Consider the following 26,806-nt stretch of genomic DNA (forward strand, 5'->3'; position numbering starts at 1 on the left):
CTGATCAGCAGAAACAAAGCATCTCAGATATGTTTCCAAAGTCTGATTAGTTCGTTCGGTTTGGCCATTAGTCTGAGGATGGAAAGCCGAAGAAAAAGACAAATCAATGCCCATCTTAGCACAAAAGGACCGCCAAAACCTCGAAACAAACTGGGAACCTCTGTCCGAGACGATGTTCTCCGGAATGCCATGCAAACAAACCACATGCTGGAAAAACAATGGCACCAAATCAGAGGAGGAAGGCAATTTAGACAAGGGTACCAAATGGACCATCTTAGAGAAACGATCGCAAACCACCCAAATGACCGACATCCTTTGAGAAACAGGGAGATCAGAAATAAAATCCATGGAAATATGCGTCCAGGACCTCTTCGGGACCGGCAAGGGCAAAAGCAACCCACTGGCACGAGAACAGCAGGGCTTAGCCCGAGCACAAGTCCCACAGGACTGCACAAAAGAACGCATATCCCGTGACAAAGAAGGCCACCAAAAGGATCTAGCCACCAAATCTCTGGTACCAAAGATTCCAGGATGACCAGCCAACACCGAACAATGAACCTCAGAGATAACGAGATAACTCTACTAGTCCATCTATCAGGGACAAACAGTTTCTCCGTTGGACAGCGGTCAGGTCTATCAGCCTGAAACTTCTGCAGCACGCGCCGCAAATCAGGGGAGATGGCAGACAAAATTACCCCCTCTTTAAGAATACCCGCCGGCTCCGGAACACCCGGAGAGTCAGGCACAAAACTCCTTGACAGGGCATCAGCCTTCACATTCTTAGATCCCGGAAGGTATGAAACCACAAAATCAAAACGGGAGAAAAAGAGCGACCATCGAGCCTGTCTAGGATTCAACCGTTTGGCAGACTCGAGATAAGTCAAATTCTTGTGATCTGTCAAGACCACCACGCGATGTTTAGCTCCTTCAAGCCAATGTCGCCACTCATCGAATGCCCACTTCATGGCCAACAACTCTCGATTGCCAACATCATAATTGCGCTCAGCAGGCGAGAATTTTCTAGAAAAGAAGGCACATGGTTTCATCACCGAGCCATCAGAGCTTCTTTGCGACAAAACAGCCCCTGCTCCAATCTCAGAAGCATCAACCTCGACCTGAAACGGGAGCGAAACATCTGGCTGGCACAACACAGGGGCAGAAGAAAAACGACGCTTCAACTCCTGAAAAGCCTCTACAGCCGCAGAGGACCAATTGACCACATCAGCACCTTTCTTGGTCAAATCAGTCAACGGTTTAGCAATACTAGAAAAATTAGCGACGAAGCGACGGTAAAAATTAGCAAAGCCCAGGAACTTCTGCAGGCTCTTCACAGATGTCGGCTGAGTCCAATCATAAATGGCCTGAACTTTAACAGGGTCCATCTCGATAGTAGAAGGGGAAAAAATGAAACCCAAAAATGAAACCTTCTGAACTCCAAAGAGACACTTTGACCCCTTCACAAACAAGGAATTCGCACGAAGGACCTGGAACACCATTCTGACCTGCTTCACATGAGACTCCCAATCATCCGAAAAGACCAAAATGTCATCCAAATATACAATCATGAATCTATCCAGGTACTCTCGGAAGATGTCATGCATAAAGGACTGAAACACAGATGGAGCATTAGAAAGCCCGAATGGCATAACCAGGTACTCAAAATGGCCCTCGGGCGTATTAAATGCTGTTTTCCATTCATCGCCCTGTTTAATTCGCACAAGATTATTCGCCCCTCGAAGATCTATCTTGGTGAACCAACTAGCCCCCTTAATCCGAGCAAACAAATCAGACAGCAGCGGCAAAGGATACTGAAATTTGACTGTGATCTTATTGAGAAGGTGGTAATCAATACAAGGTCTCAAAGAGCCATCCTTCTTGGCCACAAAAAAGAACCCTGCTCCCAATGGTGACGACGACGGGCGAATATGACCCTTCTCCAAGGATTCCTTTATATAACTCCGCATAGCGGCATGCTCTGGCACAGATAAATTAAACAGTCGGCCCTTAGGAAACTTACTACCAGGAATCAAATTACTAGCACAATCGCAATCCCTATGAGGAGGTAGGGCACCGGATTTGGGCTCTTCAAATACATCCCGGTAATCTGATAAAAACTCAGGGACCTCAGAAGGAGTGGAAGGCGAAATTGACAACAATGGAACATCACCATGTACCCCCTGACAACCCCAGCCGGACACAGACATAGATCTCCAATCCAACACTGGATTATGGACCTGTAGCCATGGCAACCCCAAAACGACCACATCATGCAGATTATGCAACACCAAAAAGCGAATATCCTCCTGATGTGCAGGAGCCATGCACATGGTCAATTGAGTCCAGTACTGAGGCTTATTCTTGGCCAAAGGCGTAGCATCAATTCCTCTCAATGGAATAGGATACTGCAAGGGCTCCAAGAAAAAAACACAGCGCCTGGCAAACTCCAAGTCCATCAAATTCAGGGCAGCGCCTGAATCCACAAATGCCATAACAGAATAGGATGACAGAGAGCAAATCAGAGTAACGGACAAAAGAAATTTAGACTGTACCGTACCAATGGTGGCAGACCTAGCGAACCGCTTAGTGCGCTTAGGACAATCGGAGATAGCATGAGTGGATTCACCACAGTAAAAACACAGCCCATTCCGACGTCTGTGTTCTTGCCGTTCAGCTCTGGTCAAAGTCCTATCACACTGCATAGGCTCAGGCCTATGCTCAGAGAATACCGCCAAATGGTGCACAGCTTTGCGCTCACGCAAACGCCGATCGATCTGAATGGCCAAGGACATAGACTCATTCAGACCAGCAGGCGTGGGAAATCCCACCATGACATCCTTAAGGGCTTCAGAAAGACCCTTTCTGAAAATTGCCGCCAGGGCACACTCATTCCACTGAGTAAGCACAGACCACTTTCTAAACTTCTGACAGTACACCTCCGCTTCATCCTGACCCTGACACAAAGCCAGCAAGATTTTCTCTGCCTGATCCACTGAATTTGGTTCATCATAAAGCAATCCAAGCGCCAGAAAAAACGCATCAACATCATCCGCAATGCAGGATCTCCTGGCGCAAGGGAAAATGCCCAGTCTTGAGGGTCACCACGCAACAAAGAAATAATGATTTTTACTTGTTGAACGGGGTCACCAGAGGAGCGGGGTTTCAAAGCTAGAAACAGTTTACAATTATTTTTGAAATTCAAGAACTTAGATCTATCCCCAGAAAATAAATCAGGAATAGGAATTCTAGGCTCTAACATCGGATTCTGAACCACAAAATCTTGAATGTTTTGTACCCTTGCAGTGAGATGATCCACACAAGAGGACAGACCTTGAATGTCCATATCTACACCTGTGTCCCGAACCACCCAAAGGCCTAGGGGAAAAGAAAGACAAAACACAGTGCAAAGAAAAAAAAATGGTCTCAGAACTTCTCTTATCCCTCTATTGAGATGCATTAATACTTTGGGCCAGTTGTACTGTTATGGACCTGGTGGTTAGGAGCACCCGGCACGACCTGATAGTTAAACTGACACTGGACAAGCTCTGGGATGTGGGAGCTCTGCTGACCGCAACCCCTAATCCTATCACAACAACTAGAAATAGCGTTCCTGATTCTCCCTAGACGCCTCTTCACAGCCTAAGAGCTAGCTAGCCCTAGAGATAGAAAATAAAGCCTACCTTGCCTCAGAGAAATTCCCCAAAGGAAAGGCAGCCCCCCACATATATTGACTGTGAGTAAAGATGAAAGTCACAAACGCAGAAATGAAACAGGTTTCAGCAAAGGGAGGCCAGACTTACTAAACAGACAGAGGATAGAAAAGGTATCTTTGCTGTCAGCACAAAAAACTACAAAAGACCACGCAGAGTGTGCAAAAAGACCTCCGCACCGACTAACGGTGCGGAGATGCCACTCTGCATTCCAGAGCTTCCAGGTAGTAAGTCAAAATAATGATATCCAGCTGGACAAGGCAACAATGAACAGATAATAACTGGCAGGAACTTAGCTTCTGCTGGAATAGACAGGTCACCAGAAAGATCCAAGAGCGAACTGAACAAATGCAGGAACATTGACAGCTGGCATGGAGTAACGATCTGAGTGGAGTTAAATAGAGCAGCCAACCAAAGGATAAATCACGTCACCTGTGGAAGGAACCTCAGAAGCAGCAGCTCCACTCACAGCCACAAGAGGGAGTCCGTGGACAGAACTCGCCGAAGTACCATTCACGACCACAGGAGGGAGTTCGACAACAGAATTCACAACAGCTGACAGCCGATGGTTGCAGCCCACTGCTGTCAGTTTTGCCTGGCTGGTTATCAAAAATACAAGGGAACCCATGCCTTTTTTTCATTTATTTATTTATAGCACAGGCAGTGGATGATGAATACTCCCATCTTTCATTGTTATCAGGTGAATACAACTCTCATCATTCTCCTCTGCTTGCGCTGATCACCGGCAGAGCAGGGGAGAATGATGCAAGCGGTCTTCAGCATCCGGCGTCAGGGAACAGTGCTAACTCTACGGCTCCTTCTTAGGCGCTGGTGTGCGTGGTACCGATGCGGCATACGGGTGAGACACTGTTGCCACATGTGTGCCATAAGTATTACACACACAGACATCTCTAGTACTGTTTTTTCAGGTACCAGAAATATAAGGAAGTGTGAAACCGGCCTAAAACTGCATGTGTAGTTTTTTTTAACCTGCTGATTTTGTGCTTCTAATGCAAGTCTATGGGGAAAATCTGCACAGAAATCTCAGCGTACCTGCAAGGGAAATTATAATGTATGGAATTGCCTTGAGGAAAAAAGGAAAGAAACTAGCGTTTTCTAAATGTAGTAAAGTGAAAGAATAAAATCCAAATTTAGATAATATTGTCATCCAGCGAAGTTGTGCCTCCAGCAAAACTCCAGAAAAACACTAGTGTAAAATCTAATAGGTGTAGCCAAACTGTGCATACTGGGGAAAGTTACTCCACAAGGAAATCCAACAGAGCTTGAGAAGGTAACAGGCGCTCCCATGGGGATGAGGGAGGGATAATACAGTGGCATGTAAAAGTTTGAGCACCCATGGTCAAAATTACTGTTATTGTGAAGAGTTAAACAAGTTGAAGATGAAATGATCTCCAAAAGGCCTAAAGTTAAAGATGGCACATTTCCTTTGTATCTTGTTCACTATCATCATTAGGAAAGGCCAGGTGATGCAACATTCAAAGCTTTATAAAAACCCAGCCTACTCTAACCTTGTGACAAAAAACAGCAGCAATGAGAGCTGCTTGTACGATTACTAGAGAGGCAATTGGAACCTCTGCTTGACTGCAAAGGACCATCAGACAGATTTCGCAGATTTTGCGCTATATAAATAAAGAGACTATTATAAAGAGATTATTAAAAAAGATGTTGAAAAGAGGATAGCTTTTACAAGTGGATAAATGTCACAACTCTGTTGTCAGGTGATCCTAAACTAGGGGCTCCTTACCTGTCCCTAACGCTAGGGGGCGCCCTAGCTCACCCTGTTCCTCAGATTACTTCTGATGGTGAAGATGCCGGGGCCACATACCTTGCTCTACCGCTTGAATCCGCCCTCAGTCTGTACCCTTCCCTCACCCAGGGAGAGCAGTATGTCGTAATAGACAAACCAGACTAACAAGGTAATACGAACAGGGATTACGAAAAATACCAATCATACAAATATACTCACACAAACAAAAGAGGAATGAACCAGGGAGTGGAGGATGTGGTTAAACCAAAGTAGGAGAAGAAGGGTAATAATCACACACCCAAAACCTAGCAACAGTCACAGATAAATTCACCAAACGCATTCTCGAATAATAACCACCAACAACCTCCAGTCATGCAGCAAAAGAGACTCTGACAATGAGTGATAGCCAGGGCCCAGATTATTTAGGAGATGGGAGTGGCTAACAGTGAACAGCTGAGCCTTAATGCAAGAAAGCTTCCAGGAGCTCTCAAATGAGCAGATTAACCCCTGCACAGCTAAAAGAAAACTGCACTATTTAATATGAAGATGAAATGCTTCTAATCAGTGCAGGAATCAAGATTTAGCCAGTGGTATAATCCAATGTACAAATTTTTATATTCCGCGTTTTGGACTAAAACATAACTTTTAATACATAGAATTATTTTTAAAAATTCTTACCAAAATTATTCACCACATATATAGAAAAATGGTGCCAAGTGCATAAAACATACAACACTAAAAACACGTGGAGTGCATATAATATTGGGGCATTAGTCACACTCACACCCTATATGCAGAAAAAGGGCTGATCTTTAAGCTTGTTCTTATATGGCATATATTTTGTACCGGTACTGTATTTATGCGATCAGCTTTTTATAGGCAATCATTAGCCCGACTGTATTCCATACACACAACCCTGATATACACGGTACTAATAGTTAAATATATGGACCATATGCTAACTCCATATTATCAAGGCCATCTGTTTACCACATATGAATGGTTAATCCTCAAGTCCATTCCTATATTACCTGTACTATACACAGGTTCTTTATTAATATGATCAGCTTTTAGTGGACCCTAAGCCACCAAAAAATCCTTCTTATATCCTCGACATAAACGAAGCAGCTGGTAATTTATTTATACAGCTTAGATCCTACACCTATGTTATCTGGACCATCTATTTGCCACATGTGAGATGTTCTCCCATAGCTGAGTGTCCCTTAGGATCAATGTACCATAAATCAAGGGGTCATCAAATGTCGGCAATATTCAGCTCCTGTTGTTGGGAACAGGGGGAGAAAGTGTCCACCATGGTGTTTGAAGTAAAGGATGTTTATAAGAATGACATCGATATGGGTGAGATCTTTCTAAATTTGCAATTCATACTAAATATATATGTTATTACAATCCCCTCCATGTGGTGAAGGAGAGCGGTATTAAGCTCTCAGAAGGTATGAGCAAGTTTGGGTATATGAATATATTGCTCCACCTGGGATTGAATATTGCCGACATTTTGGTAATAAACTGCACCCCCCAGTCAGAAACAATATCAGTAGGGATCCCATGTCATTTTTCAATCTCTCTGATGAAAATTTGCTCCAAGGTCTTGGCGTGAGGTAAAGCGCAATAAAATGTGACAAGTCGGCAGGGTTATCATTCAACAACTATAAAAACATATATAAAATATTACAAAACAACATCCTCATTTCTCTAATATAAAAATATGAAAATGTAGACAAATAATATACACATATAGCTACAATCTGGGAAAAAGCATTATTAAGACTGAAAACAAAAAAAAAAAGCAACAATGGCCGATGAGGCCCAATCCACAGAAAGCAATGCTTTCTATGCTTCCTGTGGTCTATTGTGCCTCATCAGCTACAGTTATTTTCATTTTTACGCTGAGTAAAAAAAGACCAGTGAGATTTTCCTAAATTTCATCCACTTTGCTGAAACTGAAATACACTGCGTTTTTTTTGTCACAACCCAAAAATGCAGCTTCAAAAAGTTACCAAAAACCCATTGTGGACAAAGCATCAAAATGCAAAAAAACACATGGAAAAAAACACAATGAAAAAATGCAAGTAACTTAACTTACCTAATAGGCGCAGAAAAATCTGCAACAACAAAAACTCACCAAAAGCTTATCATGGGAACATAGCCTTAGGGCTAAGCAGTAAGTTCTGATGTAAGAAAGATCCTCCAAGAGCCGCAATTCACAAGGGACAATTTACTTTTGCAGCACGAGAACATGTTGTTATTTTCCCCCCGTTATTTTGCGCGGGCCGGTGCAATAATATTCCTGTCAGTACCTATATCTGGATTTTCTGATACATTATGTAATTTTAGATTCCTCCATCAAAATACCTCAGAAAGGAGTGTGAAATATAGTAACCGACCACAGCCAAGAACTGGTCATTCCCGTTAAAATTTCCAAACTGTACCTTTAGCCTTATGATTACTGCATTGAGTCAAATGGTAGATCTGTAATACATCTCCCCTAAATGTCAGTCTTCATGAACTAGGTGGAGAACAAATACAGATACCACCCAGATAAATTTTAAAATGATTTTTAACTGTTCCCTCCCAATCGGTTTCCGACCCACCCAGTTCTAGTGATACCTCTCTGCATCTGATCTGGTCTTTGTTGACAGGCTGCAGTTGTGATATTACAACTGTAGTGTATATGGACACTGCAGTCAATCTCGGCTCATCAGATATTGGTTTTTACTTTAATGAGCTCATTGTGGCGGAAGAGTGATCAAGCTACCACACTGTTGCTGTGGGCATTATTTGAAGAGGTAATATAGACAATATATCAGACTGATGGTCTATAATAGGGCTGTTACTGTTATGGGGCATTTATAGTGGTACAGTTAGAAAAACTATGAATGTTTTTTATGAGAACAGAGGGGCACAGGCACAGATTTCCTTTAGGAGGCATTAGTATATGAGTACTCCTCCTCTGATGGGCACACCTACGTACATGTTAGTAATTTTATATACAGTAGTTAGTATGGTACAGATTATACTCAGACACTTACTTTGAAAGTTTAATTTCAATTTGCTGTCGTATTTTCTGCCTCTCTTCATCCGTTCTCCGGGGAAAGATGTTCCTGTCCTCCAGCTCTTGTTTGCTGGGACGATTTCTCAGTTTGACTGCCAGAAGCTCTTTCTTGTATCTTCTAGGCAAAGTTCCTAAAAGAGAGGAAAAGGGGATTTACTACTGAGGTTTACCTATAGTCTCATGAAAAAACTATAGACAACACCTGAAAAAATTAAGATCTAATATAATAAATTACAAACTCAGTAGAGATGATCAATTCTTTTGAGATTTGACTTCAGTGGCAAATCATTTCACCGTGAATCGCAATATTTCAATGTCCTAGAACTGTATCCAACCCTTTTCAAGCTCTTCGAAGGGGTTGACATACAGTAAAATATTTTTTTAACAATCGATTGATTATAAGTAATAAAAGAAGTAAGACTTCAGTGATATTGCGATTTCTGAACAAGGTAGACTCCATTTCCATAGCTGGCAGAGGCCTCCAGATCAAACTGTGCTGAATCCGTAGGAAAACCGTTCTGTGCAGAACAATGATTCAAACTGATGGTGTTGCTGTCGAAGGTAACATTATCCTGCAATGGTTGAGAACAGTGATGTCATCCTCTCACTATCCTAAAATCAATCTAAATGGGCTGCTGCATTTCCCACTTAGCCTTTTATAGAGGCTATGACAGCTCCTCCTGATTGGTTGCTCTGTACCTTGTGATGTGATAGCTGCAAGACATTATTAGTAATCCTGCGCAGTTGCGAAGGAAGATATGTGAGCCTTCTGTGGTTGATGCAATCTTCTACAATGTATAAAATATGGGCAGGCATTTATTGGCGATTTGTACAAATTAAATAGCAAATTGTTAGAATTTGCCGTGATCTGCAAATTGTATAAAATTCAACTCAGTACTTCTACATCTTAACATGTGTTTAGAATGTAATGTGATCCTGCAGTACTGTGTTACTCCATTACCTCTGCCCCTCTTGTTATTGCCCTACAGCCAGAAGAATGGGGGGCAGAGGATAGGGAGAAGGATATGCAAGAGCTTCTCACTAGGTTAGAATATCATCAAAAAGTTAATTTATTTCAGTTCTTCAATACAAAAAGTGAAACTCATATATTACATATAGTCATTACAAATAGAGTGATCTATTTCAAGGGTTTATTTCTGTTAATGTTGATGATTATGGCTTACAGCCAATGAAAACCCAAAAGTCATTATCTCAGTAAATTAGAATAATAAACAAAAAACACCTGCAAAGGCTTCCTAAGTGTTTAAAACGGTCCCGTAGTCTGTTTCAGTAGGCTCCACAATCATGGGGAAGACTGCTGACTTGACAGATGTCCAGAAGGCAGTCATTGACACACTCCACAAGGAGGGTAAGCCTAAAAGCTGGCTGTTCACAGAGTGCTGTATCCCTGCATACTAATGGAAAGTTGCGTGGAAGGAAAAAGTGTGGTATAAAAAGGTCCATAAGCAACCAGGATAACCGCAGCCGTATAAGGATTGTTAAGAAAAGGCCATTCAAAAATTTGGAGGAGATTCACAAGGAGTGGCCTGCTACTGGAGTCATTGCTTCAAGAGCCACCACACACAGACGTATCCAGGACATGGGCTACAAGTGTCGCATTCCTTGTGTCAAGCCACTCATGACCAATAGACAACACCAGAAGTATCTTACCTGGGCCAAGGAGAAAAAGAACTGGACTGTTGCTCAGTGGTCCAAGGTGTTGTTTTCAGATAAAAGTAAATGTTGCATTTCATTAGGAAATCAAGGTCCCTGAGTCTGGAGGAAGAGTGGAGAGGCCACAATCCAAGCTGCTTCAGGTCTAGTGTGAAGTTTCCACAATCAGTGATGGTGTGGGGAACCATGTCATCTGCTGGTGTAGGTCCACTGTGTTTTATCAAGACTAAAGTCAGCGCAGCTGTTTACCAGGAAATTTTGGAGCTCTTCATGCTTCCCTCTGCCGACAAACTTTTTGGAGATAGAGATTTCATTCTCCAGCAGAACTTGGCACCTGTCCACACTGCCAAAAGTACCAATACCTGGTTTAAAAACAATATAATCACTGTGCTTGATTGGCCAGCAAACTCGCCCGACCTTAACCTCATAGAAAATCTATGGAGTATTGTCAAGAGGAAGATGAGAGACATCAGACCCAACAATGCAGGCGAGCTGAAGGCTGCTATCAAAGCAACCTGGGCTTCCATAACACCTCAGCAGTGCCACAGGCTGATCGCCTCCATGCTACGCCACATTGATGCAGTAATTGATGCAAAAGGAGCCCCGGCCAAGTATTGAGTGCATTTACTGAACATACATTTCAGTAGGCCAACTATTCGGATTTTAAAATCATTTATCAAGCCGGTGTTATTAAGTATTCTAACACTTCTGAGATAATGACTTTTGGATTTTCATTGGCTGCAAGCCATAATCATCAACATTAACAGAAATAAACACTTGAAATAGATCACTCTGTATGAAGTGACTCTATATACCATATGAGATTCACTTTTTGCATTGAAGAACTGAAATACATTGACAAGAAGCCCTTGTAACTGCAGTCTGTAAATACACGACACTATCACAGACGTTACCTGCAACTGCTACAAGGGGGCGCACACTGCATTACAGATTATATAGCTCCCATTGAGCAGTACAAATTCCTATGCTGATCTCTCCCCCTAGTGGTAGCTGCATGGATTTTTTTTTTAATGTTTCTTTTTTAGTAGTAAATTCAAAGGTTCAGATCTGAAAAATGTAGTTTGAGATCAGCAATACATTTCCCTAGAGCATGCTCTGTACATACATAAAGCAGACATTTCATGAAAATTTTGAAGCAGCTTTGGATGTAGACATACTGATAGGGAATTTAGATTGTGAGCCCCATCGGGACCAGCCATGATAATGTGTGCAAACTGTAAAGTGCTGCTGAATGTTGGCACTATATAAAAATAAAGATGATGATTATTATTATTATTATTATTATTATTATGAATGGGGTCAATACTATAACATATGAGATAGCTGGCGCACCACCACAATATGTAGGTATGCAGAGGGGGTGCAAGACTGATGGCTAATAATACATACTAACAAAAGCACAAGAAACAGAAGCCACCAAAATATCTGCACACCAGATATTTTGGTGGCTTCTGTTTCTTGTGCTTTTGTTGGGGTCAATACTATATGCGATATCAGGTGGCAATACACATGATGCCATTCTCCATTCTCACCAGAGATAACTGATTTGTTGAGCTCGTCCTCATCCTCATATAACAGCACATCGTCTTTATGGCTGGAATCCCTGATCAAGTTTTCTTTGTTTTCCTCAGCTTCCTTGATGGAGCCACATTTATTCTCCGAGTCTCCGCTATTCATTACCCCTTCTCGGCCCTTATCCACACTAGAGGGTCGTGATGTTCGGAAATCAATCCTCTTCTTTGGAGAAGATTTCACATCTCGACTATGAAAGCTGGAAAAAGGTACAAAGAAAATGTATTTGTAATGCTCTATATTCCCTCATGGTCTTAAAATCCTATATCTGCTTCTTAAATTGTCTGGTTAGTGAAGCACTCCAAAGCTTATACACTGTCAGACATGGACACCTATGGCCAGAGACTGCATTGTCTAATGGGAGCCTACGTTAGTCTAAAGTCCACCTCTTTCCTCATTTGACGTTCAAACTTCTTCTCTATCATTCATCCATACTTTACACTGCAGTTTTGCATGTTTGGCTTTTTGGAAGTAACTGAATGGGGAGCTAATTATCATAGTACAGCAAATATAGAAGAGCTAGATGGAGGCCCGATGCTATCGCATTGGGAGGTCGGTAATGTCACGATGGGGGCAGGCTTTGCAGCGTTGAGAATCTCCCCCCCCATGTGCTCACCCACCTATCTACTCTCTCTTTCCCCATGTGCTGACTTCTCCCGTCTGTGCTCTCTTCTTTGACCTGTCTAGCCCATGTGCTATCTGCTGTCTCTGCAACACCCCAAGGAACCGGATGTTCCAGTGATGTTGCCTTCCTTTCGGGGAGGGTGATGTCACGCTTGGAGGCAAGTGAGATTCTTTCTATCATGTAAGGCACTCACATTTAACACATCTGAATCTAGGCCAGGAGGGGGAGCTCTGGACCCGGATTCAGGTGAGCTTCCTTAGACTTTATGTTTCCTTGTATGGAGGAGCTAGCCAGTCTGAGAGAGGAGAGTAGAAGGACGTCTGGAGCAGATGTAGGAGCCGAGCAGCCACGAGGGAGCTGCTACCTCTGGAAAGAGTGAGAAGCAGAAAGAGAGTTGAATTGTGGAGGAGCTTAGAGGGAGAAGCACAGATGAGAAAGAGGCTCAGCAGGGGAACAGCAGAAGGACACCCTGGGAGCCAGAGCACAGAACCGGGTACCGGGAGCCCAAGGCTATAATGGGACTCTAGGATACTTAGCAGAACCGCAGGGCATAGGATTGTATGTCAATTGCCTGCATCAAGTCTGAGGTGAAAGGACCAAGAGAAAAAATAGGAGTATACATCCAAGATTTTTTGTGAACAAGTATCAAATACAAATTTTACTACATCAAATATATATACAAATACATCACATAAAATGACAAGTAATACATTGTGATAGTGAGGGAAACTAAGGAACAACACTGAAAAAAGCCGGGGGCAGACTCTGAAAATGTCCGTATTTTAAAGTAAGGTGCTACTAGTGCATATCACAGAATAGGTAAGCAGTAGATTACAAGGAAAATGTCAATATTAGGCACTACATCATATGTCCCAAATTAGAAGTCACATTCCGGTACGGTGCACTAAGTGCCAACTATCCTTGTCAAAGTCTTACCCATTCTACGGACCACTAGGAGTTACCACCAGACCTCACCTGGGAGAGGGCTCTCCTATTGCCTCCAAGCCGGCCGGACCACAGCTACCCTGCACTTGGTACCCTGGACTGAGGACTGCTACTACCATCAGTAAACCAGGTAAAGACTTTGCAAACCTGTGTTCTCTTTTTTTGCTCATTTATCGGCTTACACCATCTTGCTATACACTTGAGAAGCCCTGGGGACCCCGCTTCACCTGTGGGAAGCGTCACCATCTTGCTGCATACCATCACCCCAGAGGACTCCTTTAAGCAGCGTCGGTCCCCACTGACCGAAAACCACAGGTGGCATCACGAACACAGACATTACAAATTCCCTTAAAAGACCTTCCCCTTTAATTGGATGCCCAGGGCCACGGACCAGGTCGCAGCCAAAGTGACATCCCTTTTAAGACCAGACCCGGTACTGAGTACCCCGCTGCCCAGGGCGCTCCAACTTGGCGTGACGAACAGGATGGACCGACTCAGCGAAGTGGGTCATGTGCGCCTTAGAGACTGTGCCTTACTGTGTGACTTGTGAACTGTAAAATACCGCCAAAACCGCCGCCATTACAGCACCATGTGGCGTGCAGAAGGAGTGGGGCTTGTTGTCTTGGGCAGAGCTTGGAAAAACGGCACGTAAATTATGACCCGCCCCACACAGATACTATTATGTTCGGGAAATATGCCCATCAGCAGAAGAAGAAGAAGAAACCACCCAGGAAAGGAGGAGCAGCAGAACCAACAGGAAGATGCCAAGGAGAACCTGGTTGGCAAGATGGCGAGCGGAGGTCACCTGAAGGAGGGGGAGAAAGCCTGCAGCTGTCCCAGACAATCGGAAAATGAGGAGGCTCCACCGTCACCGATGAACCCGGAGGTTCTCAGCGCAGAAGTGGAGGAGCTGTGCCGTACGCTCCGGCGGTCCTGGTTCAGCGCAGCCAGCCTACAGGACCTCAGCCTGCAGCGGAGGAGTGCGGCACCGGAGACGACGCAGCAGCAGGTGAGAAAACTGACCCTGCCGCGGTAGCCGAAGACACCCTGCCAGGGCCCGTAGATGCCCTGCCACCACTCCCACCTGGCCGAGTGTGTAGCCTCCTCGAGTGGGAACGGCCCTGGGAGACATTATAAACCGCCAAAGCCCCGCTAAAGCTGACGAGGGAGGCTCCAGATGTACACGGGGAATGGGTGACCTTCTGGTGGAAGCACTCTGGCACCGACCTAATTGGGTTTCCCAGGGAGAGCCAGGCTGAGGGAGAACATCTAGAAGTCATCAGCCAGAGGCAGTATCTCGAGGAGCAGGCACGCAAGCAGGAGCAGGAGGACTGAGAGCGGGATCTCCAGCACAGAGCTGTAAAAGAGAAAGACCCGTAGGCTAAAGCAGAATAGGAGAGCTAGCTATGAAACTGCACAAAATACCAGGAGCACCCAAACTCCCATTTTAAGTATTGATGAACTCTATGTGGTACCTGGCAAACGTCCAAATGCACAGGTACTATCTTGGAAGAAAAAGCCTTAAATCTGAATAAAATAAGTGACTGTGGACTGATATAAAAGTTTGAAAATTTTGTTTAACCTGGCCAGGTTACCGTTAACCGTTCAGTTATTAGATTCAAAGAACTGCAGAATTATGAACTGAGCATGGTCAAGACTTTACTGTATATAGTTGGCACCTCTTAAGGTGCTTTCTACTTGTTTTACGTGGAACTCTTAAAGGGACGGTTCCCAAAGTTGCCTTTAATTGTTAATTGTTTACATTGAGACCTGAAGCAAAACCCATTGGCGCGGCAGAACATTAGGTCTGGATACGCCTTGTAGCCCGCCCAAAACCTACATTGGGGGTTGATAACGGGTCCCTCACACCGTTGCTGCTGTTCAAGAATGTTATTGTTGGACTTGAATATTAGTTTGAATGAAACAATTGCACTACCTCAGTATTGATAAAAGTTAAGAATTTTGATATGTTAGAGAATTAGCTAGAGAGAGTTTTGCACTTTTGAAATAAAATAAGATATATGCGAGATAGTATACCTGAAAAGGTAGTTGATAGACATGTGGAGTGAAGCACTTTAGTTGAGATGATAGTGTACCCTTAGAGGGTAATTGCATAGTCTACGATAGTATGTACAGTATATATATATATATATATATATATATATATATATATATATATTTGAAAGTTAATATATTGGTTCTAAAATATTTGCAATGTTCAATATTAATTCCTACCGACAAGGGAAGTCAAAGTTTATATTAGTCTGTTATATTTTGTTCTTCAGCATAGCATTCAAAAATGTTCTGCATGCCTTATTGTAACCTGCTGTTTATGTTTTCTTTTTCCCACTCTGGGAGAATACTGGAGTTAACGGGTGGGGGGGGGAGTGCAACACTCCTGGGAACCGGTTGTTGCAGTGATGATGCCTTTCTTTCAGGGAGGGTGATGTCTAGAGATGAGCGGTGTTCGAGTCGAACTGTTCGCCAATATTCGAGCTGTTTTGGGCGGTGTTCGAGTCGTTCGACGAACTCGAACAATTTGCTGTTCGATAACTGTTCGTTCACCAAAGCCTAACTTGATTTGCACATTAAATCTGTTTATCATTATTAATAGACGGTTTCAGTGTATAGTGGGCGGGGGATAGATCTGTGCTGAAATAATGCAGATTACCATTTTTTTTTCTTTCCCGCACTTACAGTGGGGCGGTGCAGTCTCTCAGCCTATCAGCAGTGCACACACACATAGCAATGTGCATGTGATGCACACAAGCAAGGGCATGTGTCATTGGCAGTGTACGTCACATGACCTTACCCTATAAGAACCAGCCATTTGCCCCGCCGCCACCATTTCCTCACTGCTGCAGCTTAGTGTTAGACGGCACCGCTGCTGTGGGCGCTATACAGTCTAAGAGTGTTTTTTGGAGTGAATTTTTAGAGAGATAGGTTTAGGGAGTCGGGAGGAGTCGGGACTAGTTGTAATATCAGCCCTTTCAGGGTAGGTTACAACAGTTCATAGCACTGTTTGCCAGGCAGGTCTGTGCCAGTGCTGTGCAAGTGTTTGTCACAGCATTTGGTGTAATCTTGCTCAGCCAATCCTTTTGGGCCTAGGAGCAGTGTCTGATAGTGATCTGAGTAGCCCGCCTGTGAAACTAACTACACCGCCTGTGTATCTCAATTTTTACTGCATCTAACCCAGTTGATAGTTTTGAGCCTAGGAGCAGTGTCTGCAAGTCAGCAGAGTAGCCCGCCTGTGAAACTAACTATACCGCCTGTGTATCTAAATTTTTACTGCATCTAATCCAGTTAATAGTTTTGGGCCTAGGAGCAGTGTCTGCACGTCAGCAGAGTAGCCCGCCTGTGAAACTAACTACACCGCCTGGGTATCTCTATTTTAACTGCATCTAATCCAGTTAATAGTTTTGGGCCTAGGAGCAGTGTCTGTACGTCAGCAGAGTAGCCTGCTTGTGAAACTAACTATACCGCCTGTGTATCTCAATTTTTACTGCATCTAATCCAGTTAATATTTTTGGGCCTAGGAGCAGTGTCTGCACGTCAGCAGAGTAGCCCACCTGTGAAACTAACGATACCGCCTGTGTATCTCAATTTTTACTGCATCTAATCCAGTTAATAGTTTTGGGCCTAGGAGCAGTGTCTGCACGTCAGCAGAGTAGCCCGCCTGTGAAACTAACTACACCGCCTGTGTATCTCAATTTTTACTGCATCTAATCCAGTTAATAGTTTTGGGCCTAGTACCACAGTTTGGCCACTCAGTTCTGCTCGGTTTTCATCCATCGGTTGTTGTGCCAACAACTACAGATTCAGAGTTGCCAATTAGTTAAGCACTAAAATGAGTGGCAAAAGGCCTGCTGCTGGTGGAAAGGGGAATAGGTGTGTTGGAAAGGGAAAAAAAGGTTGTGTCCGTGGGGTAGGTGGTAAGGCAACAGTAACATCTGCAGAAGAAAGACCATCTTCCAGCCAAAGTAAGATGTCTACTTCTTTTCTTGGACAATCTGATATGATCCCTTTCTTATGACCATCGCTACAAGCATCGCCAAAAATTCCAGATGAGGCACAAAAACAGCAGGTGCTCGTTCAAGTGGGCTCTCCTCCATGTCAACTTCAACATCACAACTACTCCAGTCCTCACAGTTGTCACCCCAATCGCACTTGCTTCCTCACAGCTCCCAAGTCTCCAGCCGCCGTCTGAGCATGGGGTAACACACATGGTTGAGTCTGTAGAGCTGTTTACGCATACTATAGCCTGGGAATCAGAGGTCTGCTCCAGAGCTTCTGTGAATCCAGACGAGGAAATGATCTGCCCTGATGCCCAGAATCTTTGTGAGTCGCATCCAGGCCCAGATGAAGATGGTTCTGAGCATAATGTAGACCCTCATTCCCAAACTGTAACTCCTGTTGGTGGAGACAATGAGGAAGATGATGATGAGACTGAGATACCTGATTGGAACGAAAACTTGACTTTTTGGTCAGGGCAGGAAGAGGTTGGCTCTGAGGACGACAGGTGTGAGAACACACAGGATGATGATGATGAGGTTGTAGACCCCACTTACTGTCAACCCCCTGTCTGCCAGTCCATGAGGTCAGCAGAGGAGGTGGAGGAGGATGCTAGTGACGAGTCTGACGACGAGGTTACGTTGCGCCTTCCTGGACAGAGACGGAGTACTGGAAGCACGTCAACAACTGCATCCTCAACTCCAACTGTGCCTCAGACCAGAAGTCGTGGTGGCTCTTCAGGTCGCATGGGCTCTAAGCCTTGCATAGCCTGGACATTTTTTGACATTGCAAAGGATGACCCAACTCATGTTGTCTGTAAGATTTGTCAACAAAATCTCAGTAGAGGCCATTTTCTAGCTTGAGTACTTCATGCATGAACCGTCAAATGGATATGAGGCATAAGTTGCAGTGGGAAGCTCACTGTGCTACAATGCGGCCTAGTGGGCCGGCTCAACCACTGTCTGCCCCATCAAGTGCATCCGCTTCCTCTTCATCCTCTGACTGTGGGGACAGCAGTCGCACATGGTTTTGGACGCAGACCTTACACCTTTTTACCTGCAACAGCCAGTGTAATTGGCAGGTCGTCAGGACATTTGCAAGTGGAAACACCTGCTGTTTCTGAGCGCTCTCCGATATCGACACCACATTTTGATCAAGGCAACATAACATCTCCGCCTGCACCTTCCTCACAGACCAGCAGTTTGCCGGGGACAGCCTACTCAACTCCGTCTAAGCACGGCAGCCAGCCCTCAGTCCCTCAGATGTGGACAAGTAAAAGACCATTTCCTCCTAGCCATGACAAAGCTAATAGGTTGAATTTCTCCATCTGCAAGCTGTTGGCTACAGAAATGCTGCCTTTCCGCCTGGTGGACACAGAGGATTTTCGAGACCTTATGTCCGTCGCAGTGCCCCAGTACCAGATACCCAGTCGCCACTACTTCTCAAAGAAAGCTGTGCCTGCGCTACACCAGCATATCGCACACAACATCACCGCTTCCTTGAGAAACTCTTTGTGTGACAGGGTGCATTTCACCACAGACACTTGGACGAGTAGACATGTCGGTGACTGGGCACTGGGTAACTACGGCAACATCAGAAGAAGGGGCTGCTGTCCAAGTCTTGCCGTCCCCACGAGTTGCTCGTCGATCTTCTGTATCTAGAAGTTCCTCCACCTCCTATCGGTCCTCCACCTGCACCCAAAGCCTGTCTGGTAATGCCACCCGCGTTGTAACTGCGCAGAAGGAATCCTGCACCTCCCCTCACTATGCTGCCACCAGGGCTCAACGGCATCAGGCAGTGTTTATATTGAAATGTCTGGGAAATGTGAGTCACACAGCTGAGGAGTTGTGGTCAGCTCTGGAGACCGAGTTCCATCAATGGTTGTCTCCACTCAACCTGCAGCCAGGGAAAGCTGTGTGCGACAATGCTTCAAACCTAGGTGCGGCCCTTCGCCAGGGCAATGTCACACACGTGCCTTGTATGGCTCACGTTTTGAACCTGGTTGTCCAGCAATTTTTATCCCACTATCCCGGACTAGATGGGCTTCCGCAGAGGGCATGGTCGCTGTGTGCTCACTTCCGCCGTTTGCATCCCGCAGCTCATCGACTTACATCTCTACAGAAGTCGCTGGGCCTGCCAGTTCACTGGCTGAAATGCGATGTGCCCACACGGTGGAATTCAACTCTGCACATGTTGCAGCGACTGTGGCAGCAACGGCGAGCCCTGGTGCAATACATTATGACATATAGCCTGGGCCAACGAGATCAAGAGGTGGGGCAAATCACGCTGCAGGAGTGGTCTCAGATGAGGGACCTATGCACCCTTCTGCACAGTTTTGAAATAGCAACGATGATGTTTAGTGCTGACGATGCCATTATCTGCATGAACATTCCGGTGATTTACATGCTGGAGCACACCTGAAACAGTGTTCGGAGTCAGGTGGTGGAACAAGAGGAGGAAGAGGAACAGGAGGAGCCGTATGCGGAAGGGATAATATCTCCAAGGTGAAGAAGGTTGGCAGCACCAAGGCGGCTGGCATTGGAGGCTGGGGGAGAGGGATTACCGAGGGCGCATGGTAGCAGCAAAACTGTTGAGGAAGGTGCAGGAGGCGAGGAAGAAGTGGAGGACGAACTGGCGCTGGGCATGGAAGACTCATCAGATGAGAGAGACCTTGATCAAATTTCTGTTGTGCGAGGTTGGGGGGAGAGGGCAGACGAAGGAAGCATGATTCTCACCTCTCCACCACCAAGACAACAAGGACTTGGCCCTCCTGGATGCAGAAGACACATGAGTGCCTTCTTGCTGCACTACCTGCAACATGACCCTCGGATTGTCAGAATCCGAAGTAATGCCGACTACTGGGTTGCCACACACTTAGATCCCTGCTACAAAAGTAAATTTGGCGAAATAATTCCTGCCATAGAAAGGGATTTACGCATGCATGTGTATCAGCAGAGACTGTTACAGAATCTAACATCTGCTTTTCCACAAAACACCAGTGGTGCACGTAGTGAATCTCTGAGTTCTAACTTGCCAACCGTGGGATTATCGAGTCATCACTCAAACCGTACCAGTAACATTGTATCTGGTGGTAACAGCAATTTTTTCCAATTGTTTCAAGATTTTTTTAGACCATCCTTTGCAAGGCCACAGGAGACAAGAAGTCTGACGCACAGCCAATGCCTAGAGAGAATGGTTCAAGAGTATCTCCAAGTTAACATCAATGCCATGACTGTGGAACTGGACCCTTGCTCATTTTGGGCTTCCAATCTTGAAAAGTGGCCTGAGCTCACCACTCACGCCTTGGAGATCTTGTCGTGCCCCGCAGCCAGCATTCTCTCTGAACGTGTGTTCAGCGCTGCTGGTGGTGTGCTGATAGATAAGCGCACGCGGCTGTCCAGTGACAATGTAAACAGACTAACGTACATCAAGATTAACAAATCCTGGATCAGCAAGGACTTTTCTACCCCTGTGTCATCTTAGGGAGACTAAAAGCTTGATGATTTCTGAAAATCACCTCACCAACCGTTTTAAAAAACTCTGGCAAAATTGATGCCACTTAAGTGGTGTCTATGGCCGAATTTTTTGAAAAAATGGAGACTCTTTATTTAGTCCCCTTGCTGAGTTTTACATGACGTTGCCATCGTCAATTCCAGGTGGGTGGGATTGTCTGCAGAGTTGTTTACTCATACTATGGCCTGGGATTCAGAGGTCTGCTCCAAAGCTTCAGTGTCTGCTAGTCAGCAGAGTAGCCCAGCCACCCACCGCCTGTTTACCTAAGTACTATTTTTAACGGCATCAGGCCCAGGAAATCCTTTTGGGCCTAGTAGAATTTGGTGCTACTCAGCAGCATACCGCACCCATGAAGCAAATGTGGACCCCTAGGGGTATTTGCCACAAAAACAGTTACTGACAATAAATACAAATACTGAGATAGCAAAACTGCACTACCACCTCCGGCCAGAAGGGGGAGCTCCAGAGACTCCCCTTGATCCATTCTGGTCTGAGAGAAGAAATGGCAGTTGGGCTAAGGAGCTGATAGTGAGAGGTCATACAGCTGAATTTCTAACAGCCCTGTGACAGTTTCCAGGCCTAAATCACCGGCCTGAGGAGAAGAGGGATAGAGAAAAAGGACATTGTGAGAACCGGGTAGCATTAATCACTACCCCGAACAGGCGCAAAGACGGATACCGGATCCGTGGCTGTATTCATTATATATAATACAGCAACAGGAAAAACGTGAGGTGATATCAGCTTCACTAGGGCCGGACGCAGCAACAGACACAGAGTTCAGCAGTACTCCCGGAGGGGGTAAGCCGATAAAAGGACTCGGGTTGCCCGTCGAACCAGGACCCGGAGGGGACAGATTGGGCCGGCAGCCAGTTCACATACAGCAGCAGGGCCACACAGAAATTGCGTACAATAAGAGGCGAAGACCCCGGCAGGGTCAAAGTAACTCAGAGTTCCCATACAGACTCCGGTGACAGGACTGGTTGTAAATCCTTTTATGTTAAAGTAAACTGGTTAAACTTTTCAGTGCCTCAGTCTTTCATTTGGACAATAGCCATCTATCCAGGATCGGGATCATCACCGCTGGGAGAACCTGCTGCTGATCAAGTAAGTGCCTGTCCCCTCACGATACCCCTTACACTGTGCATTGCCTGAGGCCACAGCACCGGGTCAAGCCACCCGTGACATCCCCCTCAAGAGACAGACTCCATTGGTCCGGTGCTGGGTATCCCGGTCTCCTGGGCGTCACAATTGGCGTCACGAACAGGATCTAGCCAGCCCGTATACCGGGTATTGTGTGCCGTGATTGGAGCCCAAAACTGTGAAAACTTGGATGAAAAATCTTGAAAATTGACTTTATTAAAGAAAATTCCATTCCCCATTGAAAACTATTAAAAGTGACTTTTCCCCATTGGTTATAATGAAGTAAAGATGGCCGCCATCCCCTGAGGTGATCACCTCATGACAGTTGGGCACGAGACTGTTGGTTGAGCTGCGCCATCACCTGAGCCCCAGTCTGACTGAAAAACTTCAGAATCCGCCATTACAGTGCGTGCGGCGGGCGGGAGCAGCAGGGGGCATGTCATTGTGGGCGGCACCAAGCTGAGCGCTCTGACGTCAGAGCAAGGGGAAAACCGATCCTGCTGCACAGCGGAACGAATCTACACTATCCCGACGGAAGCAGAGGACCGGAAGGGTCCGGATTAACTAAGGGGGCACAGTATGTCGCAGCACGGAGACGCCGCAGCACCCGGCGACGCTAATGCAGCTGAAAGACAGAGTGTTGATAGAGAGTCCGGTAGCGCAGCGGTGCAAGGAGTGGTGCCCATCATGCCAGTGCTGATACCATATACCCCGGGTGGCCCGTGGCTTCCAATGTATGAAGGTGAGCCTAATACCCTTGACGATTTCAGAGAAAAGATGCTGGCCCATTTTAACATGTTCCCCGTGGGTGAAGTTCAGCGTGTTAGTCTCCTGATGATGCAGTTAAGTGGCCATGCTAAGCGAGAAGTCACAGCATGGGCAGCTGATCTAAAAGGCACTGTTGAACGCATATTTGCTGGATTGAAAGCTACATTTGAAACCACTGCCAGCAGCAAAGCTAAAGTACGATTCTTTAATTGCAAACAAAAAGCTAATGAGGGCGTGAGAGACTTTGCCTTAAACCTGCAGGAAGCCCTTAAATCACTTACACTGGCTGAACCCATTTTTAACACCGGAGCGGATAAACTGCTAAGAGATCAATTTATTGAGGGACTCTACACCCCTTCTCACCGGGGGCATGTGAGCATGCTTGCTTTTAAGAACCCTGAATTGACATTTGCCCAATTAAAGGAGAGCGCTATACGTCTCCAGCTGGCAGAGGCACCTCGGGATCAGGAGCCTGCGCAACCCATGGCAGAGGCTCCTCAACAACAGGGAGTACCAGTGACATCAGCTATGTCCGGGGCCATTGCTAAGCCCCTGGGGCCCAGTACTAATGAGGCTCTTCAACAAAAGCTTGACTCTTTAACTGATGTTGTTGCTTCAATGGCTAAAACCATGCAGGAGATGAGAGGACCCAAGATGGAGTTGTCAAACCGTAGAGAAGATGTTCCATGGATGAGACCCCGGAGATACCCGACATGGAGAGGACGACCCCGCGACCGCTACCAACCGGATGGACAGCCCATTTGCCGCCGTTGCCAGCAGCCAGGCCACTTTGCACGGGATTGTTATTTAAACGGAAATCCCCTGGGAATGCGGGCCGCTTCGCAGGAATGAACTTTCAAGGCCCAACACCCTGGCACGACAGGTACATCGGAGGACGACCCATTATCCCTATCGTGCTGGACGGAATGCCCCTCAACGCTTTGCTGGACACAGGTTCCCAGATTTCATCTATACCGTATATCCTTTATAAGAGGTACTGGGCTGATGCAGATATTGATAAAGGGCCCTCTGATGTTGAACTAGATATATGGGCCAGTAATGGTAAGTTGGTACCGAAACTAGGATTCAGGGAGATGACCATAAAGATTGGTAAAGTAGAATTGAAGAAACAGGGTATAATTGTTGTTGATGTTGACCGGCGGAACTGTGAACCAACTGTATTGATAGGAATGAATGTGTTAGAGAACTGCTTTTCCGAAGTCATTTCTGTCTTACAGCAAATTGCTGAAACTGCCCAATCCTGCCAGCAGAGAGTTCTCCGGAGGGAAATAAAAGTATTGATGTTAAGGCAACAGGTAGAAGTTGCAGGTGGAGAAATCGGCAGTGTGAGGGTAAGTGATCCAACGTCTATTATAATCCCACCAAAAACAGAAATGTTGGTATGGTGTAGAGCAGCCATTGGTACTAAGGGACGAGATTATCAAGCTTTAATAGAACCAGTGTACACCGACAGCAGGCCCACTATACTCACAGCACGAGGGATAGTCGATGTACACCGAGGACGAGTGCCGGTACGACTTTTGAACTGTGGAGAGGAAGAGGTCACTTTGCCAAGGTATGCTACAGTGGCAAAGCTATATACTGTTGACAACAATGCCATCACAACCATTGAGCCCTTAGAACCAACCTGTCAGGTGGAAGGCAACGGCTCAGACGGAGAATTGGAGGATTGGTGCCAACAGCTACACGTGGGCATAAATTCAACACCTACCCATCAAAAACAAGGGGTGTATAGGCTAGTAACATAGTAACATAGTAACATAGTTAGTAAGGCCGAAAAAAGACATTTGTCCATCCAGTTCAGCCTATATTCCATCATAATAAATCCCCAGATCTACGTCCTTCTACAGAACCTAATAATTGTATGATACAATATTGTTCTGCTCCAGGAAGACATCCAGGCCTCTCTTGAACCCCTCGACTGAGTTCGCCATCACCACCTCCTCAGGCAAGCAATTCCAGATTCTCACTGCCCTAACAGTAAAGAATCCTCTTCTATGTTGGTGGAAAAACCTTCTCTCCTCCAGACGCAAAGAATGCCCCCTTGTGCCCGTCACCTTCCTTGGTATAAACAGATCCTCAGCGAGATATTTGTATTGTCCCCTTATATACTTATACATGGTTATTAGATCGCCCCTCAGTCGTCTTTTTTCTAGACTAAATAATCCTAATTTCGCTAATCTATCTGGGTATTGTAGTTCTCCCATCCCCTTTATTAATTTTGTTGCCCTCCTTTGTACTCTCTCTAGTTCCATTATATCCTTCCTAGGCTAGTGACGGAATATGAACAAGTCTTCAGTAAACACCCATTGGACTTCGGACGGATAGAAGGGGTAGAACACACAATCCCCACAGGTGACCATCCCCCAATAAAAGAAAGATATAGACCCATACCGCCCGCTCACTATCAATGTGCAAAAGATATGCTGAGAGAAATGAAACGGGCCGGGGTAATAAGAGACAGCTGTAGCCCCTGGGCGGCCCCTCTAGTGATTGTCAAAAAAAAGGACGGAACCATGAGAATGTGCGTAGACTACCGGAAGATTAACAACATCACCCATAAAGACGCCTACCCCTTGCCTAGGATAGAAGAGTCCTTAACTGCTTTGAAATCTGCTAATTATTTTTCCACCTTAGACTTAACAAGCGGGTATTGGCAAGTCCCTGTGACTGAGAGAGATAAGGAAAAGACGGCATTCACCACACCAATGGGTCTAAGTGAATTTAATCGCATGCCGTTCGGACTTTGCAACGCATCCGGTACCTTCCAGCGGCTGATGGAATGCTGCCTCGGACACAAGAACTTCGAGACCGTCCTCCTGTACCTAGATGATGTGATCGTCTACTCAAAGACTTACGAACAACACTTAATAGACCTGGCAGAAGTGTTCGAAGCCTTATCCAGGTATGGCATGAAAGTCAAGCCATCCAAATGTCACCTTCTCAAGCCAAAGGTACAGTACCTGGGACACATCGTGAGTTCGGAGGGAGTAGCACCAGATCCCGAGAAAATAAGCGCCATAAGGGATTGGCCAAGACCTACCAGCGCAAAAGAAGTGAGACAATTCCTGGGACTGGTGGGTTACTATCGCAGATTTATAAAAGGATTTACCAAGTTGGCAGCACCATTGCAAGACGCCTTGGTAGGGCAGACGAAGAAACCTTCAAACCGAAACCCTCCTTTCCAGTGGAACGACGAAAGGGAAGACTCCTTTGAACAACTAAAGAAGGCACTAACTGGAGAGGAGGTTCTGGCATACCCAGATTACCATCAGCCTTTCATCCTCTACACAGATGCCAGCAATGTGGGACTAGGAGCGGTGCTGTCACAAAAGCAAGAAGGTCGGGAGAAAGTCATCGCCTTTGCAAGTAGAAAGCTCCGGCCTACTGAAAGAAATCCAGAAAATTATAGCTCCTTCAAATTGGAACTACTGGCAGTAGTTTGGGCTGTGACGGAACGTTTCAAACACTATCTGGCCGCTGCAGAATTTATTGTCTATACTGACAACAATCCGTTGACCCACCTGGACACAGCCAAATTAGGTGCGTTAGAACAGCGATGGATAGCCCGGTTATCTAATTACAACTTCAAGATCAAGTATCGAGCAGGTCGCAAGAATGGAAATGCCGATGCCCTATCCCGGATGCCACACTTGAGAGATGTAGAAGAAGAAACAGGGGAGCTTGAAGAAATTGAACTACCAGCCTTCCATCATCCCAAGGCAAAACATCATCAGTCAAGTACCTATCAGAAACAACAAGAGGTGAATTTTAATCCGTTAGCACACCATAGATGGGCTGACACCCAAGACAGCAATCCGGCTGTGAAGTTGGTGAAGGAACTGTTAACTGAGCAAAGTGCATATCCCGATGAGGATGCCCCAGAAGAGACGCATCAACTCTGGAAAGAGAGAGGCAAAATGTTCCTGTATCAAGGGAAGCTCTGTAGAAGGTACACCAATCCGAAA

At 45.5% G+C, this 26,806-nt stretch overlaps 1 protein-coding gene across 2 annotated transcripts in view; it reads right to left on the reverse strand.

Moving 5' to 3' along the window:
• The window catches only part of PHACTR3 (phosphatase and actin regulator 3), a 245,289-nt gene that overhangs the window by 117,474 nt on the left and 101,009 nt on the right, over positions 1–26,806 (reverse strand). For both annotated transcript variants that reach the window (XM_069751216.1, XM_069751217.1), the window contains exons 7-8: positions 11,776–12,014; positions 8,526–8,679 (exon numbers count right to left, since the gene is read on the reverse strand). In XM_069751216.1, the coding sequence (XP_069607317.1) occupies positions 8,526–8,679; positions 11,776–12,014 (393 nt within the window). The remainder of the gene's footprint in view (positions 1–8,525; positions 8,680–11,775; positions 12,015–26,806) is intronic.

This window comes from Ranitomeya imitator, chromosome 2, assembly GCF_032444005.1.
Source record: "Ranitomeya imitator isolate aRanImi1 chromosome 2, aRanImi1.pri, whole genome shotgun sequence".
Taxonomy (NCBI): domain Eukaryota; kingdom Metazoa; phylum Chordata; class Amphibia; order Anura; family Dendrobatidae; genus Ranitomeya; species Ranitomeya imitator.